Here is a 16311-nt window from a genome sequence, read left to right as displayed (position 1 = left end):
TCTGGTAGTCTATACATGTTCATTTAAATACGCTCCATGTGTCACCTCTTCTAGAAAACCTTGTCTGCGGCATTCTTTGCAACAACCATCAACCTGCTTGCACCAAACCCGTCCACCAACCATGAGCTCCGTGACGATATACAGACATATTGCAGCTCTGTATACCGGTGAAACTGATATTAAGGATGCTGCTATCGTTGTGAATAACAACGCTATCGAATGGGTTGGTGACGATAGTAAACTACCCTCAAGTTTCTTGTCGGCTACAAGTAAAACAGTCGACTGCAAAGGACTGGTGATCATTCCAGGTAAGAGAATGAATTCTCAGTTGTAGCATTGATCTTGCGCTGCCAAGCTATCACAACAAACTTTGCGTAATTTGCAAGATCATCCAGCTTGAATATCGCTCTAAATTCCCTTGAACGCGAACATCTAAAACAAGAATTTGTCTTGCATAGGCTTCATAAATACTCATCATCACATGTATCAATCGCTCACTCGCGGAGTGGCCATCGATTCACCACTCTTCAATTGGTTGGAGGCCCTGTATCCGGTGTGGGGACGCATGAAGAGTGAAGATGCCTACTACGGATCTAAGCTTTCTATGGCAGAGCTCATTTTGTCTGGATGTACCACGTCTAGCGACCATCATTACATATTTCCAAATAATGTTACTTTGGACGATACAATCAAAGCAGCCAAAGATATTGGATTACGGTTCCATCCGACGCGGGGATTTATGACGTTAGGGAAAAGCTCTGGAGGTATGGTTCTCTCCAACGCTGTCGTTTGTTTTACGGTATATCTGAACTACAGTGCAAGAGCGTTGACACCACAGTTGTCTATAGGTCTACCACCAGATGAACTCGTAGAAACTACAGCTGGAGCACTCGATGATGCAGTGCGTCTCATCGACACATACCATGACTCAAAACCGTTATCCATGATACGAATTGGGATCGCACCATGCTCACCATTCTCTGTCGATAAAGAAGCCATGATAGAAGCCGCTACTCTAGCTAAGAAATATCCAGCTGTCATGCTCCATACACATCTGGCTGAAAATGATCAGGACATTGCGTTTAGTTTGGCAAAATACGGGTGTAGACCTGGGGAATATCTGACTCAATGTGGATGGGACTTTGATAGGACATGGCTTGCTCATTGTGTTAAATTAGATGCTAAAGAGATTGCCCAGTTTGCAGCAAACGGTTGTGGGGTGTCGCATTGTCCCGCTTCGAATGCAAGGTTAGCATCTGGGATAGCTCCTGTGAGAGAGATGGTAGATGCTGGTGTAAAAGTGGGGTTTGGAGTTGACGGATCGGCATCGAATGATTCTGGGTCGTTATTAGAAACTGCTCGCTGGGCATTATTGCTCCAAAGAGCACGGATATGTGACGTGAAAGGGATGGGAGTGCGTGAAGCTTTACAACTAGCATCATTTGGTGGTGCCAAAGTGTTGGGCCGTGAAACTGATCTAGGAAAGATCCAGCCAGGGTTTGCAGCTGATTTCATTGGCTGGAAGATTACTGGTAATGTGTCTATGTCTGGAGCGTTGGATCCTGTGGCAGCCATCATGTTGACGACACCTGGAAATGTGACTATGAGTGTTATTAATGGTCGTGTGGTGGTCGAGGAAGGGAAGTTGCTTACTTGTGATTTGGATGACCTTGTGGCAGAGCATTCGAAACGTTCAAGGGATCTACAGGAAGGTAAACGCTGCAACAGTTACCAGGTGTCACGTATTGGGTTGACTTGAACTAATTCGTAGGAAATCTGAGCACGTGAGCACGTAATTTGGACCATATGGACATGAATAATTTCAACAATATATAGACGATAGAAGAACGCCCAATCATAAGCGAGCATTTGACCTATCGACGGTTTCTGCTTCGACATCCGTTAGATTGCGATTCTGAATTCTGAATTTTAAATAACGCGTGACTCATGCAATATCTACTTCAAATGTGTTGGTGATAAACCTGTCGTAGAACCTATGTCAACGTCCTTCGCACATGGTTTGCAGATCAGCGACGAACGATGGCAGAGAATAATCCTACACGAAAGGCAAGTATTCAAACAAGTATTCATGATCTCGAACGTTGCCATCGACTCTCAGCTCACATTACAATTAAATCCACCAAAAATCAAAACACAGAGGCAAAGTGATGAAACAATCGAAGGAGAGGAGCTTGGATTTGTATTTAGATTCAAGAAACCAAAAGCGACTGCTAGTGAAGAAGCAGCATTGACTGCATCAGATACTAGGAAGCTGGTAGAGAACAATGTCATCAACCAAACATTATCGACAACATCAAATCCAGAAGATAGACCTATACGACCAGCACCATGTGAAGGTGCTTTCGCTCCTGAATTCGCACCGAACAATGAAGGAATTACAATCGTCACAGATCATCAGCCTCTTGCGCCACCACCACCGGCTCAAAATCCTGTATGTGAATCTGTGTATTTGCACCCTATCGATACTTCTTACCTATTCAACTACAGATCGTAAAGCCATCCCGACCTGCTATGATGCCAATGCTGTTTGGACGCCGTGGTACGGATTCCGAGGTGCCCATCCCAATACGCGAAACTCCTATGATTGTCAAGAACAAGGACATGCGACAGAATGGTGGCACTGGAAGAAGGAGATCAAGTTTGGGATTACGAGGTAAACGCTCATCTTCATCTTCAAGTGGATTATGTGGTAAGCGTCATTCAAAGCTCCAAATGTTATGTGGAAGTAGTTCACAAAGTTTTCTTTGTCGCATAGCACCTCCACACACAATCATCGAACCATCCGAATACTACCGTCATATAAATGCAGATAGTTCCGATCCAGTCAGAATGAGACAATTGTTATTATGGTGTGCAGCCAAGGCTAAGCAGAATGTGGAAGAAGAAGCAAATCCAGAAGTCGCACGTGTTTGTAAGTCTTTTGTCGTCAGCATACGCAAAACAAACACTCTCTTTACCTTATGCCTGTCTTCAATAGTCGAAGCCGTGATGGATGATGTGATTGCTGGTCTGACAGACAAATCAATTAACACATCGTGGTACCATCGCAAAGTAGGTTTCGACGCAATTCAGGTTGCAGTTAGTTCTTAGAGCGTGTCACCAGCTGATGCCTTTTTTTGTTAACACAAGAATGATAGCGATGAAGACGAAGGACAAACAGCCGCAAAACTACCCAATCCCAAAAACGAGCAGGCCACTCTTGCCTTGGCTCGGTATCAAGAAGGCATTCAAAAGTGCGTGACTTTGATTGAGCCACGGTTTCATGATGTTGTGGCAGTAGTGCCTTACAAGAATCCCTTTTTTACGTAGGTTTTCGAGTGAGGAACAGGCATGGGTGTCTCTACTCAACGAACAATCAACATTACATGCTCAAGCAGTAGATCAGTATCCAGAAGTCGAGTCGATACCCTACAATGAAGAACTTTTGTCGTCTTTGACGGAAGATGTGCAGCTCTTTGCCAATGCATACCTACAACCTTCAGCAGCAGACGATTTCTCAGAACAAATCAAGAGGAATTTACAACAGTTGCGATTGAATGTGAGTAGTTTTGTGTGTTTGAATGGTATAAGGAAAACAAATTGTTCCCTCGAAGGACGCTGTTTGGACCCACACGACATACTCATATACTCTTTAATGAAATTTGATAGATCCATCATTTACAACATATGGTCAGTCAGACATCAGTTGAGTACACCAAGAAACTTCGAGATTGTGAAGCACTGTTTGCTCAGATCTTGCAGGCATATACTGAACAAGAAGCCCAGTCCCGAGCAAATATTGAGCCCATGGAAGTCTTGAGGTTGCTGGCTGCTTCGGCTCCATCTACATAGCGGTGTTTGTGTGTTTGTTACCGTCCTATTTTAATATAATTTGAATTCAGACGATAAAGAGGGCGTATTGACGTGTCAGCATTTACTGCGAGACTTGCTACTCAATATATATGACAGAGTGCCGTATGCCACCATAAGCTAGAGTTGTTATCAAAGCCTGGCGAATCTGACCCTTTGTTCTTTTTGGCTTTTCGACCATTTACAACAATTGGGGAATGAAGGCAGCACGGACTGGTCCCATATATTCTCTCGCGGCGCAGAAGCGAGCTCGCATGATGAGTGATGCCAATGATTCCACGTCATCGCTCGGAGGCGAATCAGGAGCTTCGACACCAGTAAGTTGAGATATATACAGAAACAAGCCACTGAAAACAAGTGGAATCATTGTATCTGGTGGCCTCACGTACTGCCTACATCGATTCTGCCCTTTATCTTGTTTTTAAGTTGCCTACCCGCGCAACATTTGATTGAAGGCCTAATTTTTCATTATTGTCCCTTTGAGATCTGTGCAAGTATCGTAGAACTAATACCGGTTCTTACTCCGATAGCTCAATCTGAGTGACGGAGACTTGATGCCTCCTCCTGCTTACAATGCTCATATACCTCAACAATTCAGCGAAAAATCTGACACAACCACACTGCCAACGAGTAATGCCAGTATAAATGATACCCTTACAGGGTCAGCAAGTCAAAACTCGTTTCATTTGGGCACCTCAACCTCTCCTGGTGGCATCAGAATCAATATTCAGAACAACATCAACTACCATAATTACAATATATTCGACTCGACAGCTGCTACTGTCTCTGGAATACAGAATGGATTATGGAATGCTTCGACTTCAACTACTCGTTCATTCTCTGCGAGATGGGATGGGCAGGGCCCTGGAGAGACCATCAAGGTATGCTGTGTTGACACGTGTGTTGGTCTAGGCCTCTTTTTTCTTGTTGGCCAAGAGGTTAAGCCAGACCTTTCTAACTCTATTTCACTACGCTCCATAGTTTGTACTGCTGTGTCTAGCATGGTACACATCCTCAGCCATAACAAACAATCTGAGTAAACAAATCATGAACGTCTATCAGCATCCAGTCACACTCACATACGTCCAATTCGCAATGGTGGCGTTCTTTGCCTTCTCTACAGCCGTATTGAAGATTATACCCAACACGACTATAACATGGCCATCACGACATGTGCTAGCCACTGCTGCGCCGTTGAGTTTATTTCAGGTTGCTGGACATGTATTCTCTAGCGTAGCATTGTCAATGGTGTCTGTGTCGTTTGCTCATACCATCAAGGTGGGTTACTTTGCTGTTTTGATGTGTCAGTCAAGACGCCAAAAAATAGTCGCACCATAATCTTTAATACCACTCGTTCTCCTATCAGGCTCTGTCGCCGCTCTTCACTGTTTTGATGTATCGCTTCTTCTTTGAAGTACAATATGCACCACGAGTATACTTTTCGCTTCTACCACTAACTGCTGGAGTCATGCTGGTCTGCTCCAACGGAATAAGCTTCAACTGGATTGGCTTCCTAAGTGCGCTGGCAGCAACTATAATATTCGTGACTCAAAACATCTTTTCTAAGAAACTGTTTACGACGGGCCATCACCATCATCATACCGATCAACAAATACCGACACCAGGTGGTGTAAAGAAATCGGAAGGACAACATAAAAAGCTAGACAAGATAAATCTATTATTCTATTCATCATTTTTAGCATTTTTATTCATGACGCCACTATGGTTGTACTCTGATGGACTCGGCATGCTTATATCGCATGTAGAATCATCATCAGTAGCAGCAGATGCCATCAATACTAGCAGCAATGGTGGTTTTAGTGTAGCAGCTCTCTTTTTTATGAATGGTGTAGCCCACTTTGGACAAAATCTCCTAGCATTCTGGCTCTTGTCACTCGTATCGCCCGTAACGTATTCCGTGGCTTCATTACTGAAGAGGATTTTCGTAATTGTATCATCCATCTTTTGGTTTTCGGATTCTGTCACGTCTAGTCAGTTTGCTGGAATGTGTCTCACATTCTTTGGATTGTGGATGTATCAAAAGGCTAAACAGGACATTACGATATCGGAAATAGTGCTGGAGAAGGAGGAATTCCGATTGGTATAATTTAGATTCGGGATTATTAGAGATCTTATAATAGATATAGTCGAACAAATGGTCATAAATTCTAGGTCGGAATCATATTCCCCCATCACTTAATGTACATGCAAACATAAGAATCCCCATAATTGATAGATAGCGTTAATAGAATATCATCTTAGTACAGAACGAGTGTGAACGTTTGCGAAACAGTAATCGACCAAACGCGATAACTTTGAATGCTGTCTATTATTACAAGCTTGTCTTCTCCCTTTTCGTGTTATCCCATAATTATTCTTTTACGATAATAACGGATTGTGAGCACGAGTTTGCTAATGCACTTGATACGGACCCCATAAGTGCTCGTCGAACGGCTCCTATTCCTATTTTATTCGTGGAGTAAAATGTGAGTGGAAATGCCTTGAAAGACTGATAACCGGCACTGTCATACCTCTGCTACCAACAATAACAGTGCAAGGTGCCTTCTCTTCTGAAACTGTGAGGAGTACATCACCTATGTCATGAATTGAGTGTATTAGCACCACATTTGATGTGTTTGTCAATAATCAACGATGCAGCCAACATACGTGGATCTCCTTTAGTAATGTGGACGGAAACGGCAATATTTGAAAATCCGGCTGATGCAATCATCGTCTTTGCAGTTTCCTAAGATCGTAGAAATGGTGTTCAACTAATTAGGATCTAGCTTTTGTGTTTTATTAGACTTCCTTTTGGTCATACCTCAATTCTGCCCTCCATTTCACGTAATGTGACATCTGGAAGTGAGTCTGAGACACCGCCCTTGGATGTAGTTGCTCCAGGGAGTGATTTGGAACCGTGTTGGATGTAGAGAGTGTCTCCTTCCTTTAGAAAGTTTCGGAGAGTCCACTAATGCACAGGAGAGGCATCATGAACAAACGAGATTGCATTAGTTCAAATATCCAGTATATGGGCTCAACAAGCAAACGCCCATCTCGTCACAAAGTCGTGGGTGTTTGTTGCTTTTAAATGTTGGCAGTACGAGCTCAAAACCTTACATGGAAAGCACTATCACTCTTGAACTGTTCAATTGCTGGAGATGGAATACCTAATGAATGATATAGAATTGGTCTTGTTAGCTTCGCTACTCGTCAAAGACAGAAACCCCCCAAGCAAGAAACAAATTAAGCATTAGAACTTACCGAGGATGACCATTCTTGAGTGGGCCATCTTTTTGATGTATATGCTGTGTTAAGGTACGAGATATGTACTGGTTGAATTGGTTTATCGCTGTGTCTTTATCTCTGTTTCTGTTGCGAACTGAGTTGTACCGTGACTCACTTGACCAAACGGGGTCCATTTGATGGGAACTTGGAACTGCGGAAATACATTCTAATTAACTCTATCGTTGAAGTTTTGCAGAATTTCAAACTTCGTCACGCTCTCCTACAAGTGCATCAACAAAAATCTAATTTAGGCAACTTAAATCGCGACTTCTTTCAGCAGGAGAGTAGCTGTGGAATTATCAAAGAGTTGGATCGCATGAAAATGGACTACTATGTGACGACTGTGACGAGATCCTCTTTGTCGCGCCCAGTACGGCATCGCTTGAGCTTCAACAGAAAATGTCGATTCGAATAAAGGCGCATGGCACCATGAAGGGGCCATTAAGCAAGCTCTTATGTACTCAAAGACGGTAGGTCATACGTGAAAAGACTGTTTGCTGGGTTGTTCATGTAGTAGGAGGAATGTACATCTCAATGCTTGCTCGTTTGCGTAGTTTCGAGGTTTCGAGGGCTTTGTTATGACAAGAGTCTTAAAAGCCGCGCAACGAATCACTTTATAGCTGGTGTCAAAGTGCATTTCGACTTTGTAAGGTGCAATTTGAACCAGAAATGCCGAGCTTCTGGATACCTACTTTTGGGACTTTGGTGCCTTTAGTCGGTCTTGCAAAGAAGGAAGACATTTGTTACCACGAGATATTGATCGCATCATGTATCATTATATATATTCTGACCATTTCTAATCATACTAGTGTGGGTAGTAATTCTGATATCATCCCACCTAGTACCGCAACACCCACTCCATACCAATCTTCCCAAGGTATTGGTTGGCCTGCGTCCTTAACGGAAGGTGGTAAAATTCTCGCTGATGGATCCACTTGGGCAGTCCAACCAACTGAAGATGCACAGCTCCCCAATTCAGCTACCGCTCCCCAATTCCGCTACCACTGTTGCCTCGTCAGAGGCCGATATGGGAGACGTAACCATGCCGCCCATCAGCCCTCCAAATCAGACGCCGAAACGCCGAGCTGATGAGGATTTGTCTGAATCTGCATCTTTGAGTGCAGCAGCCACACTACCAACGCCACCACGAACCACTAAAAGGGGTCGATCACGCCGAACAGTATCAGCATTTGCTGAAAGTCAACTGTCTTCGTCGTCATCGGCCGCATCACCAGGACAATCCGATCCCAATTTTCCGAGAATGAATAGTAAAGTAGAACTTCCATAACACTCGTTTGCTGGTCTGCTACATCTTTGATGGTAACCTTTATTGCAAAAGGCATCCGTTTATGAAACACAATGTGCTTACATCATTCATATTATTAGACATCAGAGCCACCTCCCCTGCCATATCAGTAGAAGCTGCTGTCTCAGCCATATTTGGTTTACAGGCCCCTGCTGTGACAGCACCATCAGCATCGGAGCCACCTGCAGCATCCGTAACTGCAGTACCATCGACAAACAGTGCGCCGGTAAGCTCATCGGATGATCTCAATGTACGCATTCTTGATATGCAACCTCTTTTCTATTCCCACAGCAACAAACGCAGCATAATTAGCTGTGAAATCCAAAAGTTTATGGCTATGCAATTATTTGGAACTGACCCAGAAATGGTCGAACTTTTGGCAAGATTCATGATGGCCGCTCGGCCACCGCCGACAGATTCACGTCCTAATGCTGCTGTTGTGGCGGAGGAAGCTCCAAATCCCGTAGTAGTGATGGAACAGGAGAGACCGCGTAAAATCGCTGGTTTGACAGGACGCATGAGAGCCAGGAGGACGGGGTATGTAGCTCTCCCACGCTCTCCCTCTATAAATGATCCCTTTTAAAAACATGTAAATTAGAACTAGCTTCAAAATAAAGGCTTTCGTTTCGTTCAACAATAGAAGAGCTGTGAATAGAATCTTGCGCGTTGGTTCTCGCTTTTGACGCATCAAAGCGTAATCAAGTTGCATGCAAATCTTCTCTTTAATAATAGCGCAAATTTATACAAATGCAATGGAACTTGCCTCTTTTCTACCATGCATTACATATTTACCCAACCTCCAGCATCATATATGCTCTCCAACCGTCGCGCAATATGTTTGGACACCCCATGGCTGACAACCAGCTTGCGTAACTCGTCGTAGCGTTTGGCATTCAAAAACACTGGTTTGCCTCGCCTAAGCAATTTTGAGCCAAGTCAGGACACAGAGCAAAAAAAAAGAACCCAGCACCATGTCATACCTGAATCCAGGATCTTCTTCTCCATGGGCATCCAAATAAGGCGAGTTCACCATACACCCTCGATTGTTGGACCTCAATACCATGACAGCAGCACGCTTGATAATGAGAAAGACACCCAAATCTCTCCCACAACTAAAAGAGTCACATTTAGTACCAGACGAAATCGTATGCATCGCCATGACACAACTTACTGAAACAAGTGTGAATTGCATTCTCCTCGTACAGAATCTGTCTCCATACAGCACATACTCTGTACACATACAGTAGTTCCACATAATAAGCATATGGCGGGTTCAGATGGCAAAGTTTTACAGTTGGGACATATACGTCGAGTAGACTCCTGTAAAAGTGCTTCACCGCGACGAGGTAGTGTCACAAGTGTAAATGGTAGAGGTGATGGAAGCGACATGGCAGACTGGTCGTCATAGAATTCCTGATGCTGTTGTTCTGCTAAAGCAGTCAATCTTCTTCCAGCTGCGGGTGTTTGTGTTGTAGTGGTCGTCGTGGCAGCAACAAATATATTAGTTATTTCAGTAGGACCGATATCGCCATCATTACTACCAGCAGCAGCATCTACGTTATCTGTTGATGGTGCTGGTTGATGTACGCCTTCATTACTAGTGGAGGTTGAGGATACCGGCGTTTGAGCTTGCGCCTTCTTTATTTGAACGACCCATCCTGTTACGAGACGATGCATCAAGGAGTTCGAGTCTCGTGTCAATAAGACAAAGACATCTCGTACATTCGGCAGAGCGAGATATGACAAAAGACGTTCACTCTCACTCTTTTCAGCTGCGTAATCGTCCAGATTCTCATCCTCCTGTTCATCCATAGAGTCCAAGTCAACTTTATCAAGACCGAATCCATTTGGGCCACCTGCTGGAATCAATTTGAATCTAGCATCAAAGAGTATAGCTGTCCTCCTGAGGAATACCAACATGATACGTTCCAAGATAGCAACTACTACTTGCGGATTTATTTGATAGAGTCGAGTTTGCCAGTCAGGGCCCAACTGAGATTCGTCAAATAGTTGTTGAGCAAGCCAAGACATGAATGTCAAAACTGGGTCTGCTTCAGTTGGTAAGGGGGATGTCGCGAATGACGAGACTCGAGTATCGTGGATCCACGACTGTTTCTTGACCAAGATACTTTCGGTGAATACAGTACAACAGCGTACAACCTCTCTCACATACGATAACCCAGCCATGATACGAGGATCTTCTCCAAATACATCGGATGACTTCAAAAAGAGACTCATACCGACAACTTGCCAGAAACCGCCATGAGCAGCTGTCCATACCTGCTTTTCAAACTCTTGACCATCCTCCCATCCGCTCTCTGACTCCCATTGATATGGTCCCAACACACCTTCTAATAATGTATGCAGTGCTCGTCTGGCCATTATTGCTGGATTTTGAGCACTTCCTCGACCTTGCGCCATGAATTCAGCAACGATGTCATGGGTATTGCATAACTGCCGAAGTAACATGATTTGACCAGACGACATGGAGTCAACTACACCAATCCGATGTATTGGTTTAGATTTATACCTGTTGGTACGGAAGCCATCAAGAGTTGGAGGAGGTAACCCTCGTGTAGCTAGTTCCAACACAGCAATGGTATAATATATTGTTTCAGGCAAAAGCATCAAATCGGATGCCTCTAAATCCGGTTCAGACTCTAAATCATAAATCCCGTCCCAGGCGTGAGGTATCAAGTGCTCAAAATAGTGTTTGGCTAACGACTCTTCGATATTTGTAGTTTGCCTACTAGTCGAGTCCGCTTTGTTAGAAAGCAATTTCGTCAAAAAAAGGGCAACTACATATATTGTTCACGTACTCGTCAGACCTCCTAGACCTCAACATGTCCGTAAATCTGGAGAGCAACGACGTGGCGGCTCGAGCAGTAGAAAGCCACGATAATGGACCTGGCTCAGGCGTTACAGCTCTAAGAGCCTTTTCAAATGACGGAGGACCTGCCAAAGATTTAGTAATAGGATCTTCGTGTTCCTTCCACCATCCTTCTAATTGAGTTTCATATGATGCTGCGTCCATGTCATTGCCCCATAATACCTTTTCTTTGGCTTCTGGGAAGGCTAGTGGCACGAGACAGTTACCTAGAGTCTTACATAATGGACACAAGAATTCCTGTTGTCGTAGATCCTCAGGTTCAAGACGACGGATGTGGGTACTTTCATGACGAGTATGAATTGATGCGATATACGATTCAAAGCATGTAGTGTGCATCAAGTGTCCACATGTCGATATAAAGAATCCGGCCTCGGCAAGCCTATAATCTATTGCTTGGAAGGGCTTGGAAGTCTCACCACTGGTACTAGTACCACTCGTTTTAGCTGATTTACTACCAGATGGAGTACCCGGTGAGGTAGGTATGGCCATATCTGCTGGTTCTAAAGGACCAGAATCCAAGGAGCCTTGTACTTTATTCAACACGTCCATCACATTATCAATATCAGCAAAGTCAACTTGACGTAGCATGGAGCTCTTTTGAAGTAAGCACAGCGTGCCATAAAGTCGACCGGACGTTGGTTCCTGACATACTATACAATTATCTTTAGGAAACTCCCAAATCCTCTCATCATCTGCCATTGGGACAGCGGAAGCTGATGACTCTTCAGCAGCTGCATCGTCATCCTCCTCACCATCTCGTTCATCTTCTACATCATCAACATCCATCTGACTGGAATGTTTATCCATAAATGATTTTTGCTGTTTAGCAAATTGAGCCATGATGGCAGCCTGACGAGCCTTTGCAGCCTGCTTTTTACGTTCAGCTTCAGTCAATATAGTGTCGGAAGCGAATGTCGAGTTTGTGGCTTGCCTATCTACAGTTTGCTGTTGGTGTTGGTCGGCGGAAGTTGCTTGACGTTCAGCAGCACGAGCTCTCCATTCAGCTATTTGAGTAGCGAGTGTCTGACTCAACTGGTCTATAATCCATTCTACACGACCTAGTTGATCACTGAATTCTTCTCGTTGTGATTGTATGAGTGCAGGTTGTAGCGAGCCTACACCCAACTGTTCGGCAAATCTAGTTACCAGTTTCAAAAAGGTTGGAGACGTCGGTGAATCGGACAATGTCATTACTGCTACTTTTCGAGAGAATTCGTCACGAGTTCGTGGATCAGACAGTCCAATCATTACTAGATGCAATGCTGATGACAATAGATTCTCATTTCGGAATGGACGTGACAAGGAGCCAACAATATGCGGCATGGTAGTAATAGCAATACAATTGAATACAATCCTTATAAAGAGACTCGAGGAGGTAAGCAATAGCAAGTCACCAAATGGACTGGTTGGAGGTATTGGTATTATACGAGGAATTGGGATCCAACTATTCTTTATATTCGATGATTTAGAGTTTTCCATTCGATTTCGGAGTATCTCGTCAATCTTTTGACGTTGTTCTCGAGTATAGTGCCAGAACCAAGGATCAATTTGCTCATAGTATTGTGACTTGAGCTCATACAGTCCTTGATCTGTGACACCTTCTGGGTATTTAAAGTTGGAAATATCAGCCAAGATGTCATCTACAGATCGAGTTGGTTTGCTATACACTGATTTTAAGACGTAAAAAAACGTAATGTAAGCGAGAAAAGTCTACAGATATACAATTAGGCTGAATCAAACTTACATCCATCATTCAACTCATGAGGATCAACAAGACGATCAGGCACTCGAGCAATGACAGCCGAGTGTGGCAATCCATTCTTGGCAGCTCCCAAATGATGAATCAATTCTCTCCTGATTTCATTTTCAGGACCAAAGCCATCCAATCCCATGCAACACAATGCTCTCTCAGTCAACATGATGATGAGCATACGTAAAAAGTCTTCAGCAAGCAGGCCAAACTTGGTTTTATCAAATCCAGGTGGCATCGCCATGGTAATATGAGGTGTGACGAGCCAATCCCATAACTCGAATCGGTGTAGAGCTTGCAGCATGAATCTATCGGGACCTAGAGCGATTACTGCTGTTTGGAGCAGGAACATATCTTGGTCATGCCCTTCTTCACGAAGCTCTAACTCTTCATAGTGATATGTTTGAGCTCGAAGCATATATCCATTACGAACCCATAGACCAGCTTGCACTTGGGCAAGCATGGCCATGACTCGTAATGGTTCCTCAAATACCAAACTCAATATCTCGGTTTTCGTCACAGATACCTTATCAAATCCAACGGGTACTGAGTAGAAAGCTGGATTAGTTGGGAATTGGCTCGTCAAAGCACGCACTAGCACATCTTTGCCGTCAGACCTATTTTTGGTTGCGACGGGAAGATAGTTCAAGAGTAGAGACAAAAACCAGTGTAATGGATGATGTAGCGATATGGGTTTGGTTGATACTTGATATCGAGGAATTATATACGGCCCAAATTCTCCATCACTATTTATAAGAGACCATTTCGAGGCATCGGCTATATTATCTCGCGTTTGAGCGGCAGGAGACACCAATACCGATGCTGTATACGCAAGAGCTTGCTCAAGCGAGCTAATATCTTGACGGCCAAAAGGTGCAAAGCAACCAGCGACATATGGCATTAGTTGCGACATCTTTAATGACAGGTTGAAGGCATTGACCCAGTCGTCACCTTCAAATTCTACATGTTGAGTGATTGCTCGAGTCTGTGGATCAAGACCTTGACCTATAGCAAACAATTTTACGAATCTGAATAAATCCATTATATTATGATTCGATTGGAATAACTCCATTCGTATGGTCTTGTTTGATAACAAGTATGACATATCGTGCATGACTTGACCATATGTCCTAGAATGCTTTAATGTATACAAGTTCGCTGGTAGTACAGTTGGCGGGAATACTGTACGAGAAGCAAACACTTCATCGTCAATATTCCGCTTGACATTATGTATTTGTAATCGAGTAGTTCTGTGCTGACCACCATCAGCTCGAAATAGATTGTATAAGAATAGTAGCATATCACTGATGATGGTGGTATCCAAAGCCAAGTGTCGTGCAATAGTGGGCACTGTGAATAATTGCACAGATAGGGAAATGACCGACAAGTCGACTTCCCGATCAATGGTAATGCCATGTTCAGTCAATTTCGTATAACACAAGGCAAATCGTTCTGCTAATATTCGTTTGAATTCATCACCACTGACAATCAGAGTTCCGATAAAGAATTCATGGAGAGTCTTACGAAGGCCCTTCCACATTTTGACATCATATAATAATAAATAGTCTAGACGAGTTGGCGTGGACGATATTTCATTTACATTGGGAGCACCTTCTGGTCCAAGATGATATCGATCTTCCATTCGACTTATCGGTGTGAGTGGTTCACTACATAATATTTCACAAATCTTTTGTCGGACTATGGGTTCAGGTGCTTCATAGGTGATCCCATTTACTTTTACAGGATGAGTGAGGACAATCGACAATAATGCATCAAGCCATTCTATACATTTGCCTGCTATTTTTTCTTGATTTGTAAACTGGAGCGGTTGTACTGTGACATCAAGACCTATACGATGAATGACGGCAGCCATTTGTCTCATTCGCTCCTTGTCTGTACCAGTAAATATAATGTCTCGACCCTAACAATTCGCTCAGTTAGCAAAATCACTCAGATGGGACAAACACGGTGTATCTCTTCCGATTCCACGAAAGAGCGGTGAAAAAAAGGAACTAAAGCAATTTGCAAATACTTACTTCGAGATCAACAGCTTCAGCTACCCTCCTAGACTCATCACGAGTAACACTTATAGCATCTGATACCACATCAATGACATCATTAAACGAATGTACTTCATCATTCCACAAAATGATTGCCCATACATCATTCTTTGCATTATCTCCAGGTATAGACACTGGCTGAAATCTCATGGCGTCAGGCGGCAAGTACGGTTTCCAGTACGATCTAGAAAATGTTTGTAATATGAATTCCATGACCGTGGTTATTGTTTTCGTTATGGAATCCACGAGTTCACGAGGTAGTGGAGTAGTGATTGGAAGACCAGCTGATTCGTCGTCTGTAGTATGGGAAGTATCAACACCAGTTGTGGAATGGTATTTACAGTCTATAGGAACCTTCCAAGCTTCTGGGTCTCCACAGTCACAGCATCCACCCCCACTACCTGACAGCGCAAACGAAGTATCGTGGCCTTCATGATTTGATCCATGGAAGCATCGATCACAGAATACACAGGTAGCATCAAGTGCGCAATCTCTAGTTACAAAAGTGTAACATAATGATCAGTTATGATCAATCATACTTGAAACTTCACATGCCAAAAAACCACTCCAAACTCTCGCAAGATTTTGAGCAAATAACCAAGAATCTAAGCCCAACGACGTTTACCTGCAACGATAGACACCTTCTCCCTTCTTAAATATATGTCCACAGACTTTGCCACGTTGAGCTGATCGATATTCAGGTGGTAGAGCTTCATCATCAATGTTGCCACCTTCTTCCATAAAAGCATCACCAGGATGGCCTTCCTGACGCGTCGAGCTTGAAGTAGCATCTGTAAGTATATTATCTAGATTACTTTGACTGACTTCTTTGGGTGCTCCATAGAGAATTTGTGAAAAGTCCAACGAATTTCCAGAGAGTTGAAGGTGTAGCAGTCTAGCGAGTTCTGAATGATTGAGAAGACCATCATGAGTTGCATTACTGCCTATAAGCTTGGAATATAGATCGTCATCCAGCTGTGACGCCATAACTTGCTTGTGGGTGTTTGTTGGTGAAGAACAATTATCGATGGTGAAAGAGTCTCGAACGTTCGCATTCTGTGCACTGGAGATGAATGGAAAAGCAGAGAGATTAATGGAAAAGAAACAGCATAACTGCCAGTGTAAACTCTCGTGTACAGGTGCGATGCAA

General features: G+C 43.5%; 3 protein-coding genes across 3 annotated transcripts; 2 read left to right on the top strand and 1 right to left on the bottom strand.

The window, feature by feature from the left end:
* Nucleotides 1–121: 121 nt before the first annotated feature.
* Nucleotides 122–3852, top strand: SmJEL517_g00736 (uncharacterized protein; the record flags this gene model as incomplete). The annotated part of the gene is made up of 11 exons (XM_031166665.1): nt 122–308; nt 459–764; nt 849–1712; nt 1772–1784; nt 2209–2452; nt 2509–2710; nt 2777–2932; nt 2999–3072; nt 3151–3254; nt 3331–3559; nt 3670–3852. The coding sequence occupies 11 exons, from the start codon at nt 122–124 to the stop codon at nt 3850–3852; spliced, it is 2562 nt and encodes an 853-aa protein (XP_031027608.1).
* Nucleotides 3853–4067: 215 nt separating this feature from the next.
* On the top strand, nt 4068–5977 carry SmJEL517_g00735 (uncharacterized protein; the record flags this gene model as incomplete). The annotated part of the gene is made up of 4 exons (XM_031166664.1): nt 4068–4187; nt 4401–4751; nt 4852–5148; nt 5237–5977. The coding sequence occupies 4 exons, from the start codon at nt 4068–4070 to the stop codon at nt 5975–5977; spliced, it is 1509 nt and encodes a 502-aa protein (XP_031027605.1).
* Nucleotides 5978–9241: 3264 nt separating this feature from the next.
* SmJEL517_g00734 (uncharacterized protein) lies at nt 9242–16148 on the bottom strand (the record flags this gene model as incomplete). The annotated part of the gene is made up of 7 exons (XM_031166663.1): nt 9242–9377; nt 9442–9573; nt 9633–11207; nt 11281–13018; nt 13096–15022; nt 15138–15654; nt 15787–16148. The coding sequence occupies 7 exons, from the start codon at nt 16146–16148 to the stop codon at nt 9242–9244; spliced, it is 6387 nt and encodes a 2128-aa protein (XP_031027606.1).
* Nucleotides 16149–16311: the final 163 nt, after the last annotated feature.

The sequence above is a fragment of the Synchytrium microbalum genome, assembly GCF_006535985.1.
Source record: "Synchytrium microbalum strain JEL517 chromosome Unknown SmJEL517_scf0002, whole genome shotgun sequence".
Taxonomy (NCBI): domain Eukaryota; kingdom Fungi; phylum Chytridiomycota; class Chytridiomycetes; order Synchytriales; family Synchytriaceae; genus Synchytrium; species Synchytrium microbalum.
This window is presented reverse-complemented; position numbering and strand designations above follow the sequence as displayed.